Raw genomic sequence first — 22,400 nt, forward strand, 5'->3', positions numbered from 1 at the left:
AAATTAATAAACTAAAAATCAACTAATAAACAATGCAACTATAAAATAAACTAGTACAATATAAAAACGGTCAGAATAAAACATTATAAGTAATGGATAATAAGAAAGCATCATAAAATACTAGTCTCCAAGGAGCCTTATTTAAAGGGGTCATGACATGAGGAATTACATTTTCCTTGATATTTCGAAATATAAGAGATCATTGTTCTACAAAAACGTACTGTAAGTTTTAGAACTCAAAGCATCCTCTCCAGTCCAAATCAAATCAAATCAAATCACTTTATTAAGTTCAGTGGTGTGTGAAATTCTTAGGTGCAGTTCCGATCAACATAGCAGTCGTGACAGTGATGAGACATATACCAATTTACAATAACATCAAATTAACACAACACAATTTAAAGTCTAATATACACTTAATTACACTCAACAATATACAAATAATAACATACACTGTACAGTATACAATACGCACTATATAGATACACATTATTCAATAAAAATAAAAAATAAAAATATATAAAAAAGTATATATAGTATATATAGAATGTACAGTATTGTACTGTATTGACATTCAGGCTGTCGGCTGATAGTCAGTTGTTAAGAGAGAATATAATATAATAATAATATAATTTATGACAGTCCGGTGTGAGATATAAGAGTAAGGTTAATAAAGTGCAGTGCTGATGTATTTTGATCGTGGGAGATCAAGAGTTCAGAAGTCTGATTGCTTGGGGGAAGAAGCTATCATGGAGTCGGCTGGTGCGGGTCCTGATGCTGCGATACCGCCTACCTGATGGTAGCAGTGAGAACAGCCCATGGCTCGGGTGGCTGGAGTCTCTGATGATCCTCCGAGCTTTTTTCACACAGCGCCTTGTATATATTTCCTGGAGGGAGGGAAGCTCACCTCCGATGATGTGTCTGGCAGTTCGCACCACCCTTTGCAGTGCTTTGCGGTTGTGGGCGGTGCTATTGCCATACCAGGCGGAGATGCAGCCAGTCAGGATGCTCTCTACAGTGCAGGTGTAGAACCGTGTGAGGATATGGCGGTTCATTCCAAACTTCCTCAGCCTTCTCAGGAAGAAGAGGCGCTGATGAGCCTTCTTCACAACGACTTCAGTGTGGATGGACCATGTGAGTTCCTCAGTGATGTGGACACCCAGGAACTTGAAGCTGCTGACTCTCTCCACCGGTGCTCCATTGATGGTGATGGGACTGTGTTCTCTGTCTTTTCTTCTGAAGTCCACCGCAAGCTCCTTTGTCTCACTGATGTTGAGGGAGAGGTTGTGCTCCTGACACCAGTGTGTCAGAGTGTGCACCTCCTCTCTGTAGGCTGTTTCATCATTGTCAGTGATCAGACCTACCACCGTTGTGTCATCAGCAAACTTAATGATGGCATTGGAGCTATGTGTTGCCACACAGTCATGTGTGTACAAGGAATACAGTAGTGGGCTGAGAACACAGCCCTGCGGGGCTCTAGTGTTGAGGGTCAGTGATGAGGAGATGTTGCTGCCTATTCTAACCACCTGGTGTCTGCTTGACAGGAAGTCCAGGATCCAGCTGCACAGTGAGCTGTTTAAGCCCAGAGCCCAGAGTTTCTCTTCTAGCTTGGAGGGCACTATGGTGTTGAATGTTGAGCTATAGTCTACAAACAGCATTCTCACATAAGTGTTCTTTTTTTTCCAGGTGGGAGAGAGCAGTGTGTATTGTAGATGCAATGGCATCATCAGTGGAGCGGTTGTTGCGGTAAGCAAACTGCAGCGGGTCAAGAGAGAGAGGCAGCACAGAGCAGATGTAATCTCTGATTAGTCTCTCAAAGCATTTGCTGATGATGGGGGTCAGAGCTACAGGACGCCAGTCATTTAAGCAAGTTGTTTTTGATTGTTTTGGAACAGGCACAATGGTGGATGTTTTAAAGCATGTGGGGACTACAGACAAAGAGAGGGAAAGGTTGAAAATGTCAGTAAAAACACCAGCCAGCTGGTTCGCGCACGCTCTGATGACGTGGCCCGGAATGCCGTCTGGGCCCGCGGCTTTGCGGATATTCACCCATCGGACGGATCGGGTTACATCTGCTACAGAGACGGAGAGTGAACTAACCTCTGTAGCTTCAGCCGCGAGAGCTCTCTCCGCGAGGGCGGTGTTATTTCCCTCGAAACGAGCATAAAAAGTATTTAGCTCATCCGGGAGAGAGGCAGCGGTGTTCATGGCGGAGTTTTTATTCCCTTTAAAGTCTGTGATGATGTTAATTCCCTGCCACATGCTTTTAGAGTTGGTGGTGTTAAACTGTCCTTCAATCTTGTTCCTGTACTGGCGTTTTGCGGTTCTGATAGTTTCTCGGAGGGCATAACTGGCTTGTTTATGCTCCTCCGCGTTCCCGGAATTAAAAGCGGAGGTCCGCACATTAAGTGCCGCGCGAACATCGTTATTTATCCATGGTTTCTGATTCGGATATATCCGTATTGTTCTGGTCGGAACCACGTCCTCTGCGCACGTTCTGATGAAACACATTACGCTATCAGCGTAAAGCTCGATGTCGTTATCAGAGGTGGACCGGAACATCTCCCAGTTCGTGTGATCAAAACAGTCTTGTAGCGTAGAATCTGATTGGTCCGACCAGCACTGGATCGTTCTGAGGGTGGGTGCTTCCTATTTCAGTTTCTGCCTGTAAGTGGGCAGAAGCAGAATGGAAGAGTGGTCCGATTTGCCAAATGGTGGGCGGGGGAGGGATTTGTAGCCATCCCGGAAGGGAGAGTAGCAATGGTCCAAAACCCGGTCCCCTCGTGTGTTGACACTAATGTGCTGGTGGTATTTTGGTGCGACTGATTTTAAACTGGCTTTATTAAAGTCCCCGGTCACAATGAACGCAGCCTCAGGGTGCGCGGTTTCCTGCTCACTTATACTCCCATACAGTTCCTTGAGTGCCCGGTCTGTGTCGGCTTGTGGGGGAATGTACACAGCTGTGATAATGACCGCTGTGAATTCCCTCGGTAGCCAGAATGGTCGACACAGAAATTCCAGATCAGGAGAGCAGAAAGACTTGATAGAATGTATGTTCCTCTGATCACACCAGGATTTGTTGATCATAAAACATACACCACCTCCTCTGCTTTTACCTGAGAGGTCTTTCGCTCTGTCCGCTTGGTGCACGGAGAACCCCGCGGGTTCAATGGCTGAGTCTGGAATCTCCGCAGACATCCAAGTTTCTGTAAGGCAGATAATGCAGCAGTCCCTTGTATCTCGTTGGAAAGAGATCCGCGCTTTCAGCTCGCAGAGCTTGTTATCCAGAGACTGAACATTTGCCAGTAGAATAGTGGGTAGCGGGGGTCGATTTGCGCGGCGTCTTACTCTGATGAGAACGCCGGCTCTGTTTCCCCTTTTCCTTTTCCATTTCCGCGGCCGTGCTGCCCAGACAAAGGGCTCCGCTTGCGTGTTTGTAAACAGCGGGTCGGCATTGAGAAATTTGAAGTCCGGTTTACGGTGTGAAATTGCTGAACCAATGTCCAAAAGTGTTTGTCTGTCATAGACAATAAGGCAGACAACATCCAAGACAAAAAACATAAGAATTGTGAACAAAGCAAACAAAACACTACTATGTTGTGTCAGAGCTCGCAACGCAGCAGCCATACTCGGCGCCATCTTGAGTCCAAAGGCATATATTGTTTCCACCCTGCAAAAATGACTAGTTTTGTAATCGGCTACATTGTGATGTCACAGTGTCATTTTCAAAGTCCCCGCCTCCACAACATACGTAATCGTTGCGGTGAGTTGACAGAGAGAAAGCATCTGGTATACTGCAACACTGAAAGTGGTACTATTGTGAATGTAGTTTTGAAATTGTAACTGTTCATTTCCCCAGCCCACTGCATAGCCTTTTAAAGGATCAATGTTAATGATAAATGTTAGGAATTTGTGGCCAATTCAAACTAAGTTCCGATTTGAATGTTTGGAATATTTGGTTTCATGGATAAAGTGAATTCTTACGAGAATTAAGGATTCAGGCTTTGCCAAGATACTTTTATTGAAAGATGCAGTGGCAACTATACTGGACATGACAGTAATGCTGGTGAGTAACAAGTGTAATTCTAATGTTTCATCTGCCTGTGTTTGTTTGATATTTAAGGTATTGTATAGTCAGCCGTTTTTATCGCAAAATAAACCATGATCATGACTCACAAGGGGAGCGGATTGTGTTTATTACATAGTTATTTACCAAAGAAATACAGTACATAATTCCTCACGAAATATTGATTTGAGATTAAATGATTAAAATATGTCAGAAGAGCACAACAAAAAACAATGAAGTATTTGATAGTAAGCCTGCCTTCTTTCTCGTTATAGCCATGATGATCCCGCATTTTGGCCGAAATGAACGCATCGGGATGCCCATTTTATCACCAAATCTTGTAGGGGAGAAAGAGTGTGATGATTTTGAACAGTTGTAGTTTGATGGTGTGCTTTGCATAAATGGAATATATTCATATCTATGTTTGTCTGAAGTGAATGCTTTCAGGGGATTTCATAAATCACTTGCAAGTTTGTATGCAGTGGAATTCAATATCAATTTTCAATGATGTTAGCTGATTATAACAGTGAAGTCTTTAACTACACAGAAAATCAAGGGTTTCAGACTGAGGGCCAAAGATAGGTTAGAAAAAGGTCATGTAATACCATTATGATATAAGTGAACCTCAAGGAAGAATATATATATATATATATATATATATATATATATATATATATATATATATCCACACACACACAAACCCACACACACACACACACACACACACACATATATATATATATATATATATATATATATATATATATATATATATATATATACAGTATATGTACTGTATGTATGCATGTCATGACCCCTTTAAAAGTCAGAGGTAGGCATAAAGAAATTTCTGAAACATATCAACCTGGAAGATGGAAATTCCTCATTAAGAATATGAGACTGATCATTTTTTTACTTGGTTCAGTGCAGCCTGCTTATATAATAACTGGATGCATTAATGTTCATTCCAACCAATTGTTTTAGTGGTGATCTACACGAGGTTATTCAATACCTGATTAGGCTTTCAAAGACAGACTGGTAAAACAAAAACACGATTGTCTTGTGTGCACCCTGTGAACTGAAATATTGATTGAAATTAAATGATTAAAATGTGGCAGAAGAGCGCAGACCACAACGAAAAACAATGAAGTATATAATTGTAAATATAATTTAAAAAAAATTTCTACATAATTGGTGTCAGAACACTGCAAAGTTGCCTACTTCTAAAAAGTACATGAGAGGTTCCTCTGTATTCCTGTGCAGTATACAGTTGTTTTTCTAGCTGCTGATGCATTTATTAGCATTTAGTGTACACAGGGCGAAAGAGCTTACACCAGTGTTATTATAATTAACAAAAACTAAAATAAAAACTAACTACAACCATTTTCGTTAACTAAAATAAAAACTAAAAACTGAAATTATTTGAAAAAAGGTTAAACTAAACAAAAATACTTTTTCTTAACTTCAAAACTAACTAAAATAAAAATGATCTCGGATTCATTTCTGTTTTAGTTTTTGGAGAAGTAGGACACTTTTGGAAATTTTACATTTCTTGGTACTTTTAATTATGATCCAAACACACATAACCTGACATTATACCTTTGAAGAAAGCTTAGGATGTCTTCTACCTTAGATAAAAGCAAAAATGAAGAAATAATTAAAACTGAGAAGTAGAACCTTTGAAGACCCTCTTTTGGCCAAATCCCAGAGGAAAAATTATTGTCTAGAAAATATCTACAAAGTATTTAGATTTTGTAACACTATTACATCATAAATCATCATGTAACATTTACAAACACCTCAAATTTCTGTTATTTTCTTTCCCATTGCTTTTCCCACTGGTGGACATGAAATGAGCTCTGTTACATATCCCAATGAAAAAATCATCCATTTAAAACCTAAAAATGGTTAAAAAAATAAATAAAATGAGAGAGATTTTGCCCAAAAATGACAATTCTCTTACTATTTACTCACCTTCATGCCATCCCAGGTGTGTTTGACTGTTTTTTCTTCTGCTGAACACAAGCAAAGATAATATAGAAATATCTCAGCTCTGTAGGTCCATACAACACGAGTCAACAGGGTCCAAAGCTTTGAAGCTCTAAAAAGCACATAAAGGTATCAAAGTAGTCCTTAAGTGGTTTAATTCATATCGTCTGAAGAAATCTAATCGGTTTTGGGTGAGAACAGACCAAAATTTAACTCCTTTTTCACTGTACATCTGGCAGTTGCAGGCTACAGGAAAGATCGCCAGTGAGAGCGCTGATGTCAGGATTTACAGTAAAAAAGGTTGCTACCTTTATGTGCTTTTTGGAGTTTCAAGGTTTTGTACTGTCATGACTTGCATTGTAGGGAACTACAGAGCTGAGATATTCTTATAAAAATCTTACTTTGTGATCAGCAGAAGAAAGTCATACACATCTGGGATGGCAGCTTGAGTAAATTATAAGAGAATTTTCATTTTTGGGTGAACTATACCTTTAATTGTTTACTTCCCAAAGATTAGTTAAGAAATGATTTATAATCATCTAAGGAAATTCATATGGAAACAGTGTGGATCAAGTTTAAATGTCCTGTGTCACTTTACCCATATTCACCCTGTTATACAATAAAAAAAAACAAAAAAACATTTACAATCCAAATTAAACACAATAATACAAATAGTCAGGTAACAACAAGACTGCTCTGAGAAATGTAATGATGTTAGACATTTTTAAATGATACCAGTAAATGCTTATGCTTTGGCAGCCTTGAAAAGTACTAAAACTAAAATATAATCTAACTAAACTGAAACTGAGAAAACTAAAACTAACATACAAGCTGTGAAAACGTACGAAAATTAATTTGGAATGACAGATTGATATAAAATAGAAATAAAAACTAAATAAAAAATCCATAACTATAAAAACACTATTATTAAAAAATGGCTCAGAAAAGTGAAGGTAATTCTGAGAAAAGGTCAAGCATATTTGTTTTCAGGTGCCATTTGGTTTGATATTTAGTTTCAACGAAATCCATACATTTTGAAGTGTCCAAAAGTGTCCATAGAATTTTGGGGGGACAACAATGTACATGCGAAATGCGCAAGCACAGGAAAATGGTCTTTATTAATGTACAAGTATCCAAAAGGCTAGTTCCCTTTCAAGTCGGTCTCTTAGATGCTGTCCGCTTTCTTTTCAAAGAAAGCTGGTCCTCTCTTTTCCGATATCCAACCTCTGCGGCTTCTGAGGTACTTCATGAGGAAGGTAAACGAGGACAGAATGAAGAGCACAGAGAGTTTGAGGATGATTTGTTGCCAGCTCAGGCCTTGTGTCTCTTCTCCATTTCAAACATCTTCACCTGTTAATTTTGTCCGTGACAATCTATGGCCAACCGTTGGCGCTTATGGAGCAATCACGTTTGGAAGAGATGATGGTGAGGGGGATGCGATTTCGCTTAGGCCTCTGACGGCTTTATATTATTTTTTATCTGACTGGGAGTTTATGGCAACTCATAGAGCCATATGGTAAAAACTAGGCTGACGGGCCTGCAGTCAGGAGGTTGAGAAACTAAAGCTAGAATGGCCCATGCCTTATGCACCAGAGTGTTCTCAACTTGATGAACGTTTTTAGAAAGCGTGGTGCTGTTCTTTCCTGAGCTGCATAAACAGCTTAAGACATGGTGCTCTTCCTACTCAGCATGAGTGCATGTCTCCGTTGCAGCGACCTTGACATTGCTTGATTGTGCCACACACAGAGGCTATACAGAGCTTTCCCTTGGTCAAAGAGGCTGTCACAGCCCACTTGGGCCCCTCCTCTTCCATGCTTGCGTGAAAATCTAAGCGGCGAGGGTGGGCGGTATCCCAATGCCGACAGTCACAGGAGAGCCCTTGTGTCCTCTGACCCATTACGGGGACACTGTCATGGCTTCTGCCACCACTGTGAAAAATCACTCTCAAAGTCTTGGGGTTTTGATGCCAGAAGATAGACTTTATTATCAGAGATAAAAAAGCAGAGTTGTCTGCAGAGCATCTGAAGCATCTGGGTTTCTACCCAGAGCTTATATACATATGATCTACCAAGGCATGGTTAACACATTCCATGCATGTCACTATTATCTATCATTTTGTTCTGTGACTCCAGTCTGTTGTTTTTTAAGAAGTGGACAGGAAACCTCTGTGGAGGGGCCTCACCATATATTTTCTCTAGTGTCAAAACAGGAGACTCAGTTTACCATTCCATTCCTACACAGGCCTCTACACAGACACACGCAGTAAGATACATGCTTGACCATCAGAAATAATTGTAGAATAAAATGGCTATATTTACATTGATTATATTTGATTAATTTATATTCAATTTTATAAAAATATTCTACATTCCCCCTGTGGGACTTACATAAGTCCCACCTTCACTGTCTTTACCCAGAATGCAGTTTCATAATTCAGTCGCCTCAGTTATGCTATCTAGTGACTAAGATAAGTCACATAACTTCATCACAAATGACCAGATTATGCAACCGAACTCCGGTGGAAATTTCAGAACCAAACGTCTCCATCCAAGTTTGATTAAGAATGGAGTAAAATTTTCTGTCTCCCTGTACCTTCATTCAATAAATGAAACATATAAGCATGTTATAAGCATGAGCGTGCAATTGGTTCAGCCTTGCCTGTTGTTGTCACAGTTATGTAGAGTATATCAAACATAAAAAAAAATATTTATCATAATATTAAGAGTTCTTTTTTGTAGTGTAGATATCTTCAACCCAGATACTTTACACATCGTAGAGGGTCACCCTTTGGGGAGCAGTTAGGCTAGCATTCACACCCAGGGTATGGCTCATCATTAATCTCCTCATACATATCTTCATTGGAGGAATCAATTTCCTCCCAATTTGGTCTTTCTGTCCATCCAGGGTAGTTGTCATTGTATTGCACTGGACCATTCACATTGATCTGTGTAATTTGCTTCGTTGTTTCTCGGATCAAGAATGATTTGATTAATGGTAACACACAACAGAATATTATTCCTCCCACAAGGATTGTTGTTCCAATCATTATACCAATTTTAGCCAACTATGCACCCCATTTCTTAAACAAATCTATTTAAATTGTTATAAACAGACAAGACAAGCAATCTTAATCTTTAGTCACCACCATGTTTTCTTTTTTCCATTCTCCATTACTATTAAAATGTACATGAGTTCAATAAAAGCATAAGTAAAAGTAATAAGTCAGCTTTCAATCTTAATTAATCATCATACATACAAGCATCCCCAGGTTTGTTTAGTACTTCTTTAATAAGTCAGGCACTCCTTTGTCTGCAACGGTTCTCAAAACTTTATCCCTAAAACCAATCTATAAATAATCTTCTACACAGGATATGTTCCCTGATGGCACAGTGACAGAATGCTTGGTATTTAACACTGTGATAAGTTGTTTTAGTAAAGCGGTTATTAAAATGCAGTCGGGTTTACTGGAACTCACAATTTTCGGCCAGGTTTATTCTAGACCTCGCTTTTGATGCTTCTGACCTAAGAGCATTCATCCACTTCCTTAAACCCATATCAAATCTTCTTGGACAGATATTTTCTTTTGTTTCAGGAAGTATCACCAGAGAACCATCACAGCCAATGGAACCATCTACAACTGCTTAAATATGGAGACCGTTCAAAACATGGTTAAATTCACAAAGCATTATTCAAAATTTGACAATCTATTATAAATGTCCAAATTAAAAGTAAAATTAAGAATGCTAAAATTGAACTTATTTACAGATCATTAATTTCCATTCAGGTTGTAGTTCTGCTACTTTAGCAAACGTCACAAAAGACCATGTATCATGGTGGGGACTAACATCAGAACAAAACAAAATAAAGGGTAGCCTCTGTCAAGCTTCTAGGAAGCTTAATTTAAAAACATCACCTTAATTCTATAGTAGTCTCTAGATTGTTTTGAACCTACATTGTGTCAGATCAACTTTCAACTGAATCTCTTGTCTTTAGTATAAACCCTTAACTTTAGATTGCCCTCTGAATATATAAAATCTTTAGTCATGGAAAGTTGTTTGAACCTCTCCTTCATATCACTGTATCTAACATTATTGTCAAATCACATCATTTTCCATATAAAAGAAAAAAAAATCAAAAGAAAATAAAACAATTTAGAGATGTGCCTTTAGCACACTTCAAAATCTGCTCTTGTGTTTCTGTTTCAAGCAGACACTTATCAAACTTAGACTGAGAGTGAGAGAGAGAGTAGGGCGGGGGCAAAATTTGGAGAGGGACATTCCACTCCCTCACGCTGTTTCTAATCTTAACATTTGTTCCTTCTTTTTCATTTTTTAGAATCTCACAATAATATATTTGTTATTCTTCAACAGTGAAAATAGTGATAATTATAATAATTCATTACATTAACTGCTTTTCTCACAAAGCATCTCCAAAGGTTAATTTCAAAATTTCCCATCTTAAACCATCTTCAAGAAACATCTTCCAGAAATTGTAATCTACTTCTGTCATCCCCTACTTTCTTTTGTCCATTTGAACAACATACATCAAAAACTGTAGAACCTTAAAATCTTTAATAAAACACAAACTTTGCCTTTCTTTTCCAGACATTCTCTTTACATTCAATACAACTTACACTACCGTTCAAAAGTTATTATTCCATAGTTGTGATGAATTTACTGTTATACTAAAATGTAAAAAAAAATAAAGAATGAGTAAGTGACCCTAAACTTTTGAACGGTAGTGTAGCCCTGTTCGAGCAGAGGTTTTTTTTTTTTTTTTTTGGTAAGTCGAATAACTCTTTAATGATTACTTTCTCCCTTACTCTCTCAGGAGAAGGAACTTCCATTCTATCTAATGAAACAACATAAGTCACCTTTTTAAACTAACAGAAAAGTACATTTTAAACAGAATAAAGTAGTAAAGAGGCACAATGGAAATTCAAACAAATCTGTTTCTTGTGTTTTTAAATAATTAATCAGTAAAATACACTACGTCCTTTTAATTTCTCATGTCTCTTATTTTTTATATTCAAATATTTCAGTATCATTTAACAATAAGATTTTTCAGTTATTATTCTTATACTTATCAGCATTCCCTGACAAATTATTCAGTTAAATAGCAGAACCAAAGTTCACAGTACAGAAACTGTATGCCTCTAAAGTGATACTTTCATGGGTTAACTATGGCAAATAGAAATAGTAGTAATAGAAAAAGTCACTCAATCTTTCTTTGTAGCACCTACTAACCATTTTTTTTTATTTATTTTTTTTTTTATTTCTCATGTCTCTTATTTTTTATATTCAAATATTTCAGTATCATTTAACAATAAGATTTTTCAGTTATTATTCTTATACTTATCAGCATTCCCTGACAAATTATTCAGTTAAATAGCAGAACCAAAGTTCACAGTGCAGAAACTGTATGCCTCTAAAGTGATACTTTCATGGGTTAACTATGGCAAATAGAAATAGTAGTAATAGAAAAAGACACTCAATCTTTCTTTGTAGCACCTAGTAACCATTTTTTTTTTTTTTTTTTTAAGTGAGGGTACTCTCTGGAAAATTTGGGGGAGTAACCAATCCAATAGGTAACACTAACTTTGCCATCAAGTTTGTAATATTTGCTCTTCAAATCAATAAATCAATAGATGCTGGATTTAAATTTAGACCCTCAGAACAATTTAGACATGGGTATTGAACCCCTGGATGGCAGTCTGGAAAATCATAAACCCAATTGGTCATATAAGACTGAAATCAACTTATCCAGAGAAATTTAAATCCAAATTAGAAATGGCAAGTCAGTAATTATTACCAGCAGTCATGAGAGCAGGAGGACCAATTGGATAAAAGCCCACATAATTTTCAGTCTTCTTTTTTCTCCAGATTTCCTCCTGCAGTATTAGCAGCTTCAATAAATCATCTGGCCCAGCCATCTGCGATGGTGAGAGATGAGTTAGTGAACAGCATACACATAATGATGACCAAAGAAAGGGTAAAACATAGTTAGTATCAAAGACACACACAGAATAGACGCATGAATATGAAGTTATTAACATTCATAGTTGAGGAAGTTACAATGTTCAGTTTGATCTTAACGTTTCTCCATGGGTTTCACCTGCTACCAATGACCAATTTTTCCTTAGCATTATCAATAATTTTTTTTACAATCAAATACATCAAAGATATTTCTTAATTCTTAAAATCAGAACTTCTAGCATGAATAACATTTTCCATTTTATGCACTTCCAAAAGAAAAAAACTTATATTTTATTAGATATCAGAGCATCTGAGCAAAACTGTTTACAACTTTTGCTTAGTTCTGCCTCCTTATTGGAGGTTGGAACTTTTTTTTCCATTTTATCTGTTTGGTTGGTCACAGATCAAACCCAAGGAAAAAGCATCACAATATTGGCAAGGCTGCCACACATAAAAATCAGAAAACCAGGTATTAGGATGACTTCAGCAAACTGAAACTGCAGAGAACATGAAATTATCCAAATCATTCTTAAATTTATTTTCCTTAAATTTTAGTCTCAAAGGCAGCTCTCAGTGTAACCATGATTAACCAATGCCTACACTGTGCATATAAAACAAGAAAATAAAAGAAAAATAAATATCTAATCTAAACTAAAACAATCTGCTATCTATCTCTTCTAAATTTGGGGCACCCCTGTCTGAGTGGAGACACCAAGAGAGACAAGTTTTCCCATTCAAAGTCTGCAGACTATCATTTGAGCGCCATCTTTACAGAGTATGGGGTGTAACCCCTCCCGCTCACTCTCCTTACAGAGCAATGTCTCACTCAATCTCTCCATCAGACAGTCCCTAACAAAATAATAAACTCTACCCATCTTATTTTTGTTGGTTGATCAAGTTTACACCGATAAAGTTGCAACTCACATGTAAATTTGTTCTCCAAACATACTTAAACACATAGGAAATCAAAAACAAAACAAATAATCATGGGTTCTTACATTTAAATATCAAGACTTTACAGTGTTTAATATTGTTTAAAATTGTATTCTCTCTTAAACTGGACGACAGAATGTAAAACAGACACATGAATGTGAAGTTTTCACATTTAAGGTTTGCCTCTCATACTCAAGTTAAAAAATAGAATTTGGTTTTGGAAATGTTTTTCTTATTAGTCAGTTTCACCTTTTTTTATTTTTTTATTTATCTATCTATTTATTTATTTATTTATTTATTTATTTATTTTTTTAGATTTTATCAATCAATTCTTTACACAATGGATTTCTAGATGTTAGTATTTCCACTGGAGTGTTTGCCATAATTATACCTTATTGTAATGTAACAACACTTATCTTCAATACAACCTTTGTTTAAAATCCAATTATTTAGTTGACTTTAGTTTAAAGTAATACACTGGACTCAAAACTTTATTGTTTGTCCAGATAATGGGATACGAACTTTAAGCATGGTTATACCACTTACTTTGTCTCAGTTTAGTTAATCTTATATTACGCTTCCTTCATGGCATGAAAAGAACAGCCCAAGGCTGAATTTTGTCCAGCCAGCTAAGAGTTAACTTTTTGCTTTCATGCACATTTAGTTTTACAGCTGTGTTGTCTCACCGTTTTTATTCTTTTTCCTATTGTCAATTTATACTGTATTTCATTTTCCCTTCTATATATATATATATATATATATATATATATATATATATATATATATATATATATATATATATGCCCTCTCTGCCTCTAATGGTCAGATCTCTTCTACCTCATATATTGATGGAAGGTTGAAAATAGACCTAAATACATTTTCTTTTCTGTAAATTACATATATACTCCTCATTAGTTACGCAGCAAAGGTTGAGTCTCTCTATCTGGATCACAAATTCTACAATTTGAAGAATGGCCAAACAACCTAGAAAGCCAATATCTCGGAATGTTTTTAGTTTTCTTTGTGTTAAAGAAAATTCCTTTCCAAATTTTCACAAGAGACAGGCTTTCATTTTCTCTAACACTGTCTGTGCCTGTTCATAACAATCTAAAGGCAGGTTTTTCTCACTTTTTCTATCCTGTCCCTTCTTCGGTCTTACCCCCAGCCCTGTTTGTTTTTCTTTTTCTAACTCCACTTGTCCCTCCATCTGCATCTCTCCTAAAACTTCTACAGATCCCTTGAGTATTGGGACTGACCTTCTGGGGGCACATATGAAGGTGGTTTGGCAAGGACCTCTCCTTTTTTATTTATCTCTTTTTCTGCAGCCTTCAGTATTTTTCTTGCCTGTCTTATGTTTTTCAGTTAATTTTCTCCTTTTTTGAACAGTGCTAGCACTTCTCTCTCTTTTGTTTTTTGTTTCTCTCTTTTTACTTTTTTTATTCTTATCTTTAGTTTTATAATTTTTGATCGAAGTTTCCATTTCCTCACACAACGCTACATCAAATGCCCATTCCTTTGGCCATTTTGTTATCATATCTTTGGTCCTCTTTTGCAATTTGTTAGAGCGCTTATCTATAAGTTCTCTACACAATGGATATTTTAATCCTAATATTTCCACAGGAGTGGCTGCCATGATTTTTCCTATAATACAACAAACCCTATCTTTAGGAAAAATGTATCAATGTATCAATTTTTGTAACAATTTTTGGATTTTTAGACAATTTTTATTTGTTCAAATAATATGATCTTTCAAAAGAAATGTTTTTATAAACCAATTTCCCTTATCTTCTTCTATAACATGCACTTTAATTGTAATAATTATTATACCACATACATGTAAAAATGTCCTATATGTTGTCAATTTACTTTTAGGATCACTCTGCATCCAAATAGTGCCAAACAACAATAACAGCTGCTTTTTCTTAGATAAGCTGAGTCTTTATTTCTTTCACTGTTTTTACTTGGCATATAAGAATGAAAAATTATTTTATCACCATTCATTTAGATAAATCATTAAATTTAGAGGGTAAACATATATCCTACTATTTTAATTTATTTCCTACTACAATAATCTGCAAAGCCAATATCTTGAAACTTTTTCTAATTTCTTTCACCTTTATTATTTTGTGGGGCTCAAATTCTCATACATACCTATTCTCATACACACATCCTTTGTCCCTTTATTATTTAGGGTTCATTCTTTCATTCACTCCTCTCAAGTGCGACAATAACTATGCCCCTTTGTTTAGTCACACTCAAGTGATGGTCCAGGAAGCACCCACTGTCCACAAGATACAGAGTTTATTTTCTCATACAGCCACAGTCACAGATACACTCACACAGACACTTACGCATACACATACACTTTTCCTATTCTACATTCCCTTGAGTGACCTGTCAGTTCTGCTCTCACTGATACACTTCCTCAACACAGTGAAAAGCAATGCCCTGCAGGTTTTTTTGCCAACCCGTTCAGACCTCTGTGATTCACTTCCTCAACACAACAGAGTGGTATCCGCAGGACTTTTGCGTAGGACTTCTTTATACTTTATTTGCTTTAATTTACTGCTATCCATCAATGCCCACTTAACAGTAAAAACAGATCATTGCATGCAATTATTTCTTCTGGAATCAGAACCCTTTTATTCTTTTTGCTCTTTAAATTTGGAGGAGCTTTTTGAGTGTCCTTACCACCACAGGCAAACTCTGGCAAACAACGCAAACTAATTATATAAGCAAAAAATGCTTACCTTTAGATGGCCACCTGTTTATGTTGCTTGTCCAGCCAGCCCGCTGTGGTCTTCCACTCTTCTGCTCGTTTCCAATCACGTCAGGGTCACCAATTTGTCGTGGCTTCTGTCACCTCTATGAAAAATCACTCTCAAAGTCTTGGGGTTTTGATGCCAGAAAATAGACTTTATTATCAGAGATAAAAAAGCCGAGTTGTCTGCAGAGCAACTGAAGCATCGGGGTTTCTACCCAGAGCTTATATACATATGATCTACCAAGGCTTGACTAATACATTCCATACATGTCACTATTATCTATCATTTTGTTCTGTGACTCCAGTCTGTTGTTTTTTAAGAAGTGGACAGGAAACCTCTGTGGAGGGACCTCACCATATATTTTCTCTAGTGTCAAAACAGGAGACTCAGTTTACCATATGTGAGCACATACCATTCCTACACAGGTCTCTACACAGACACACACAGTAAGATACATGCTTGACCATCAATAATTGTAGAATAAAATGGCTATATTTACATTGATTATACCTGATTAATTTATATTCAATTTTATAAAAATATACTACAACACATGGCGCGGTCTTCATGGGGTCTCCAGCTGGGTGCTGAACACAGTCAAACATGACTGTGCTTTAGCTTGTGAGACCGCCACTTCACTTAAACAGTGTTCTGTTCTCCTCTGTGTGGAAAGTGGCAATTTTACATTCAGAGGTAACATCTCTCCTTGGCAAAGATGCCATAGAGAGAGATTTTGTCTCATGTCTGTCCATTTGACTGGTTTGTGACGTGCACTTTTATGTTTAAATAGCCCCTTGCCACAGGCCATTCTTGAGATTTGCCTTTGAGAGGACGGCGTACTAGTTCAAGGTCCTGCTCTTCAGTTTGTCTGTGGCTTTGACTAGTGACGTGCCACTATTGCCGCCTTAGCTATTTGGAGAATGCCCTCATTCTACCAAAAGGGTGCAGTACTCAGCCAAGTGGTCAGATGCAAAGTTGTCTCGGATGCATCCAATTTGGGCTGGGGTGCCCTGTGTGATGGTCTTCCGGCCTTCCGCACCTGGACAGGTGCACAAATTACATAGTACATAAAATCAATTAGAACTGCTTGCAGTCCTCTCTGGTCTATATGGACAGCACTGTGGTTGGGGCGTACATAAATAGGAAAGGGGGAGTGCTTTCGCACCCGATGTTGGCTCTGTTATGTCTGATTCTCCTCTGGAGTGAATCTCATCCTCTATCAGTATGTGAGACGCATGTCCTTAGTCACCTGAACTGTGGGGGACACTTGCTCTTGTGTCAGGGAGTTAGACTGGGGGAATGGAGACTGCATCCTCAGAAAGCCCAGAGGACTTGGAAGGTATTTGGGGAAGCCAAGATGGACCTCTTTGCCTCTCCTAGAAACAATGCATTGTCACTTTTGGTACTCCATGACTTACATTTTGCTGGGCTTGGATGCCCTAGCTTACAAATGACCAGTGAAACACAAGGATGTGTTCCCTCCTGTCTCTTTGCTACCCCAAGTACTGTGCAAGGTTCGGGAAGACAAGAAAACAGTGTTGTTTGTTGAGCCAGAGTGACCCAACCACCCTTTGTTTCAGGAGTTAGTAGAGCTGTTGGTTGCTCCCCTGTAAGAAATTTCCTTGAGGATGTATCTGCTCTCGCAAGCTCTGCACATTCTGGCATCCCAAGCTGAAGCTGTGAAGACTTTGTGTCTGACCCCTGAACGGGGCTTGTCTGACACTCAAGGGTTGCCACAATCTGTGCTAGATACCATATTACCAGCTAGAGACCCCTCCCTCAATCCTAGGGAGGGTTATTTGCCCAAAGTGTTGGCCACTCCCTTCAAGGCTCAGGTTGTCACCTTGCAATTGATCTCCCCTCCTCTGTTTGAGTCAGGTGAGGCTAAGAATCTGCACATGCTTTGCCCTGTAAGGGCATTAGGCATGTAAATTGACCAAATGAGTTCCTCCTTCTCCTCTTATATTTTGGCTGCAAAGGAGGGTTGATGTGTCAGTGTTTCATTACCCTGTTGGCTAGTGTCATTGAACGTGTTTGCATGCACGTTCCTACACCGATTATGCAACAATGTGTGTGGTCATATAAATGCAATAAACTGTGTTCTTTTATCAGTTATATGGCGAAAGCATAAACCGATTATGCCGATTTCGCATGGCATGTAAACATCTTAAAGCAGAGAATAACGTGTTTATTTCAATTGTCATGTAAATGCGGATTTCTTTGTCAGATTTTTAGAATAAGATGATTTTTGGGAGTAATCAGCATATTGGTGTGCATGTAAATGCGCTCATTGCTGAATTATGAGCAGGTTTTTGACCTTGGTGTTTTCTCTCTCATTGAGAATGCAAAGGGGAGCTTTTTTCAAATGTTTTTTACTACCCTTACTGGCTAGTGACATTGTAATGTTTTTTATATTTGTCAATATGAAGCGGGGGTTATTTTGATGCTTTTTCAATACCCTGTTGGATAGTGGGCATTGTTCTAATGTGTGTGTGAATCACACTGCACAATTAAAAACAAATAAATATAGATATTTTTTATATATAGAATATTTTTCTTTTTTTTTTTTTTTTTTTTTTTTTTTTTTATAAAGGAAATGTTACTTTATTGATTTTCTTCATCAATAAACCAAGACTGTGCCTAAACTTTACATTGGCCATCTTAGCATCAAAATACTAGCAATACTAGAAAGTTCCTATTCAATTATAATCAGCGAAGCGGTCACTGCAAGTTTACACAGTTTTTATGTGCCAATGTGAACAGAAGTGCTAAAACTCACTCAGAACATGTTTGCATTACTGATAGGCCTATTAGGTTCATTTAAATGTCTCTGATTCACGATTGCCATTGCTTAAAGGACATGTATGTAATTAGTTACAAAGCTTAACTGCTGCAAAAAACAAAATTGAATGCGGTAATTGACACTTCTCACTGTTTGTAAATTGTGATAGCTGTAATTTTAATCTAAATTATTTTTCTGATTAATTTTGCAGCCCTAGGTTGTTGGATTGCATAGTATGACATAATAATTGGTTGAATCTGGTTCATTTTGACAAACAGAAGGGAACATGTTGTTGTTTTGAAAGTGGAAAGGTTTGTCGTTGTTAATCACTATCCCACTAATGCACTAAACAGCACTCTTTTGCTTTTCTTTCACATCTTTGCTGCATGACCTCTAACACTTGGTTTCTTTGCCCTTTTCTAACCCTCTGTCTTTTAGCTGTTATACATTTCAGGTACCTGTTTTTCTCTTTCTCAGAGGCCACACATGGTTCTGCTGTAAAAAGATTTTCTATCTCATTTGCGCGACATCCAACCAATGGTATGTTTGCTTTTGTTAATTCCCAGTTTTTCTCTCACATCCATTATTTATGATTTATTTTTCTTTTCTTCTGTATGTAGAGTTCCCTCCTCAGCACCAGGACAGTGCACAGGGATTGTGGTGTTTATTGTTTAAATGACTAGAATACCCATTCAACAATCCAGTAACCGTATACTTCCACAATTAGCATTTTGTTTCCGCTACACAGTGATTGCTGTCAGTTTTGTTCCTTCATCTGTACAAATGTATAATATGTTTAAACCTGACTTTATGATATTTGGCATTTTTTGTTGTTGCATACAATGGACCCTAAAACATATTTTTGGACTCTTGGTCACGCTTTAAAATGATTGAATGTCATTTGCATTAGATACAAAATATCGAACCAAGTGGCTTCTGCAAGGAAATAATGCTAGACTATTTCTCAGACATTTGTTATTTGTTGGATTAAAAGCATTTTGGTGTCAAGAGGATTTCTGTTCCTCTCAAATTCTCATATAGAGTAACCACAGGTGTAGTTCCTCACATTAACTATGTACGTGTTCCTCAATATTTTTCAACCAGAAAGTGTCCACATATGTTTTTTCTTCCTTTTGAACTTAATATATATGGATTTATCATTTGAAACCTATAGTAACAAACTTCTTTTTTGCTCATTGTTTTGCTTGAAAAGTGTTTATGCAACATTTCTTGAAATAAATGCCACTTGGACCACTGTAAAAACTAATTTGTTAACATAAAAAAAAAAAAAATCTGCAAATTCACTGCCTTCACCAAATTATATCAAGTTAAAAGGAAGTCTTAGTTAAAAAAAAAAAGTACTTGTTACTCTCCTTGCTTTTCTGAGTAGCTACTACTTATAAATTTGTGTATTTATTGAATAAATTATGTAGTCGTATTGTTTTACTATTTTCTGGTTTCATTTGCCATTTTAATTGACTGTTGTTTCTATCAGTAGGCTAATCTGTTTTGTAATGTTCATGGTCTTATCAGGGGTGGTTTTAGGGTCAGTGGACATCCGGGGCTTAGCCTTTAGACATCCATGTATATGTCATTATACACAGGATACACTTTTAAAATATGTGTTTAAAAGTTGCATCGACAAAGAGTCCATTTTTAAACGAAGTAAATCTTTCAATATTGTTTGTTAAAGAATTCAAAATTTATGCCTGAGCATAAAATGAGTTGGATTGAAAGCTTTTCAGACCTACCAACTGCTTTATTCCACCACTATAGACAATCATCCGCAACTGCAGTCCTCCTTAATACTGATCAATGCTATTATAATTTGTAATCAAACTAATTGAACATAAGTTTAAAACCTACAAATCCAGAGCCATGACACCAAGCTGTTATTCCTATTAGGAAACTGCCTACAGCACATCCACAAATTATCAGAGTCAGAATGAGCTTTATTGCCAAGTATGCTTACACACACAAGGAATTTTTCATGGTGACAGAAGCTTCCAGTGCAAATGCAACCGTATATACATACATACAAACATATACATTTAAATATATATACATATAGTGACATACAAATAAAAAAAATAAGATATAACAGATGGAAAAAAAGAGAAATATACAATAGAGCAATAATGTTGTTCGAAAATGTTATATACAGATATACAGTTATGTTCATGTGATGTAATGTAGAAGAGGTAGGATATGTTAAAGAATGTCAGAAAGCAAGAGACCCAAGAGCAGAGGAACAGTTCACAGGTTTTATTGACAATAAATTAGAACACAGTAGGGCTGGCGAAGTGTGGGATACCCGGCACCGACTGCATCAGGAAGGTGGTGAGTGTGTTTGTAGATGTGTGTGTATCATGGTCGTGTAGAGAGCAGATCTGTGAGGAATCCTCCGTGCAGAGTGTGTTTGTATGCATCTGTGCGTCGTGGCAGTGTAGAGAGCAGATCTGTGAGGAATCCTCTGTTGAAGAATGTGTGGGCAGAAGGATAAGCGCAGCTGGAAACTGGAAGGTAGCCACATTCCAGACGCACCGGCAGAGACAGGCAACCAATACAGATACACGAGACCAGGCAGAGAGAGCGAGGTGAGTTACTTGAACACACAACAACTGGGCCTTTTTCAAAATTGAGTCTATGTGGGTCTCCCACTTCAGGTCCTGTGAGATGGTAGTGCCCAGGAACCTGAATGACTCCACTGCTGCCACAGTGCTGTTCAGAATGGTGAGCGGGGGTAATGTTGGGGTGTTCCTCCTAAAGTCCACTGTCATCTCCACTGTTTTAAGCATGTTCAGCTCTAGGTTGTTTTGACTGCACTAGACAGCCAGCTGTATGCAGACTCATCATCATGCTGGATGACATCCTCTTCACAGATCTTAAGTGCAGGTAGAGTAGCAGGAGGTGTAAATGTTTGTGTGCTGTGAAGGTCAGAGCGGGTGTGGGGTGTAAGACTGGGCTTTTAAAATTTACAGTAAAACACATTTAGGTCATCAGCCAATTGTTGATTCCCTACAGTGTTGGGGGATGATGTCTTGTTGGTAAAGTGTTTCAGTCCTCTCCATACTGGTGCAGGGTCGTTAGCTGAAAACTGTTTTTTCAGCTTTTCAGAATAGCTTCTTTTAGCCATTCTGATCTCCTTTGTCAGTCTGTTTTTGGCCTGATTATACCATTTTTATCCCCACTTCTGTAAGCATTCTCTTTGGCCTAACGAAGCTGCCTGAGTTTTGCTGTACACCATGGTTTGTCGTTGTTGTATTTTAAATAAGTCCTAGTAGGAATGCGCATATCCTCACAGAAACTGATATATGATGTCACAGTATCTATGAGCTCATCCAGGTCTGTGGCTGCAGCCTCAAAAACACTCCAATCAGTGAAGTCAATGCAGGCTTGTAGTTCCAGCTTTGCTTCATTGGTCCATCTCTTTACAGTCCTTACTACAGGTTTAGCTGATTTTAGTTTCTGCCTGTAGATCGGAAGAAGATGAACCAGACAGTGATCAGAGAGTCCCAAAGCTGCTCTAGGGACAGAGCGATATGCATCCTTTAATGTTGTGTAGCAATGATGCAGTATATTTCTGTCTCTGGTGGGGCATGTAATGTGCTGTCTGTATTTGGGCAGTTCACATGTTAAATTTGCCTTGTTAAAATCCCCAAGAATAATAATAATAAGTGAGTCCGGGTATTGTTGTTCCATGTCTGTGATCTGATAAGCCAGCTGTTGCAGTGCTGCACAAACACATGCGTGTGGAGGGATATAAACACACACAAGAATACATGAGGAAAATTACGCGGTGAGTAGAAAGGTTTGCAGTTTATGTAGAGCGCCTCTAAATTAGGACAGCACATTTTCTTTAACGTTGTTAAATCTGTACACCAACATTAATT

At 37.6% G+C, this 22,400-nt stretch overlaps 1 protein-coding gene across 5 annotated transcripts in view; it reads left to right on the top strand.

Moving 5' to 3' along the window:
* The window catches only part of ppip5k2 (diphosphoinositol pentakisphosphate kinase 2), a 236,972-nt gene that overhangs the window by 204,846 nt on the left and 9,726 nt on the right, over positions 1–22,400 (top strand). The window contains exon 29 of one of the 5 annotated variants that reach the window (XM_051683230.1): positions 18,985–19,047. The exons of the other annotated variants lie outside the window; for them this stretch is intronic. Within the exon in view, the coding sequence (XP_051539190.1) occupies positions 18,985–19,047 (63 nt within the window). The remainder of the gene's footprint in view (positions 1–18,984; positions 19,048–22,400) is intronic. 5 annotated transcript variants of the gene reach the window in all.

This window comes from Myxocyprinus asiaticus, chromosome 42 (genome assembly GCF_019703515.2).
Source record: "Myxocyprinus asiaticus isolate MX2 ecotype Aquarium Trade chromosome 42, UBuf_Myxa_2, whole genome shotgun sequence".
Taxonomy (NCBI): domain Eukaryota; kingdom Metazoa; phylum Chordata; class Actinopteri; order Cypriniformes; family Catostomidae; genus Myxocyprinus; species Myxocyprinus asiaticus.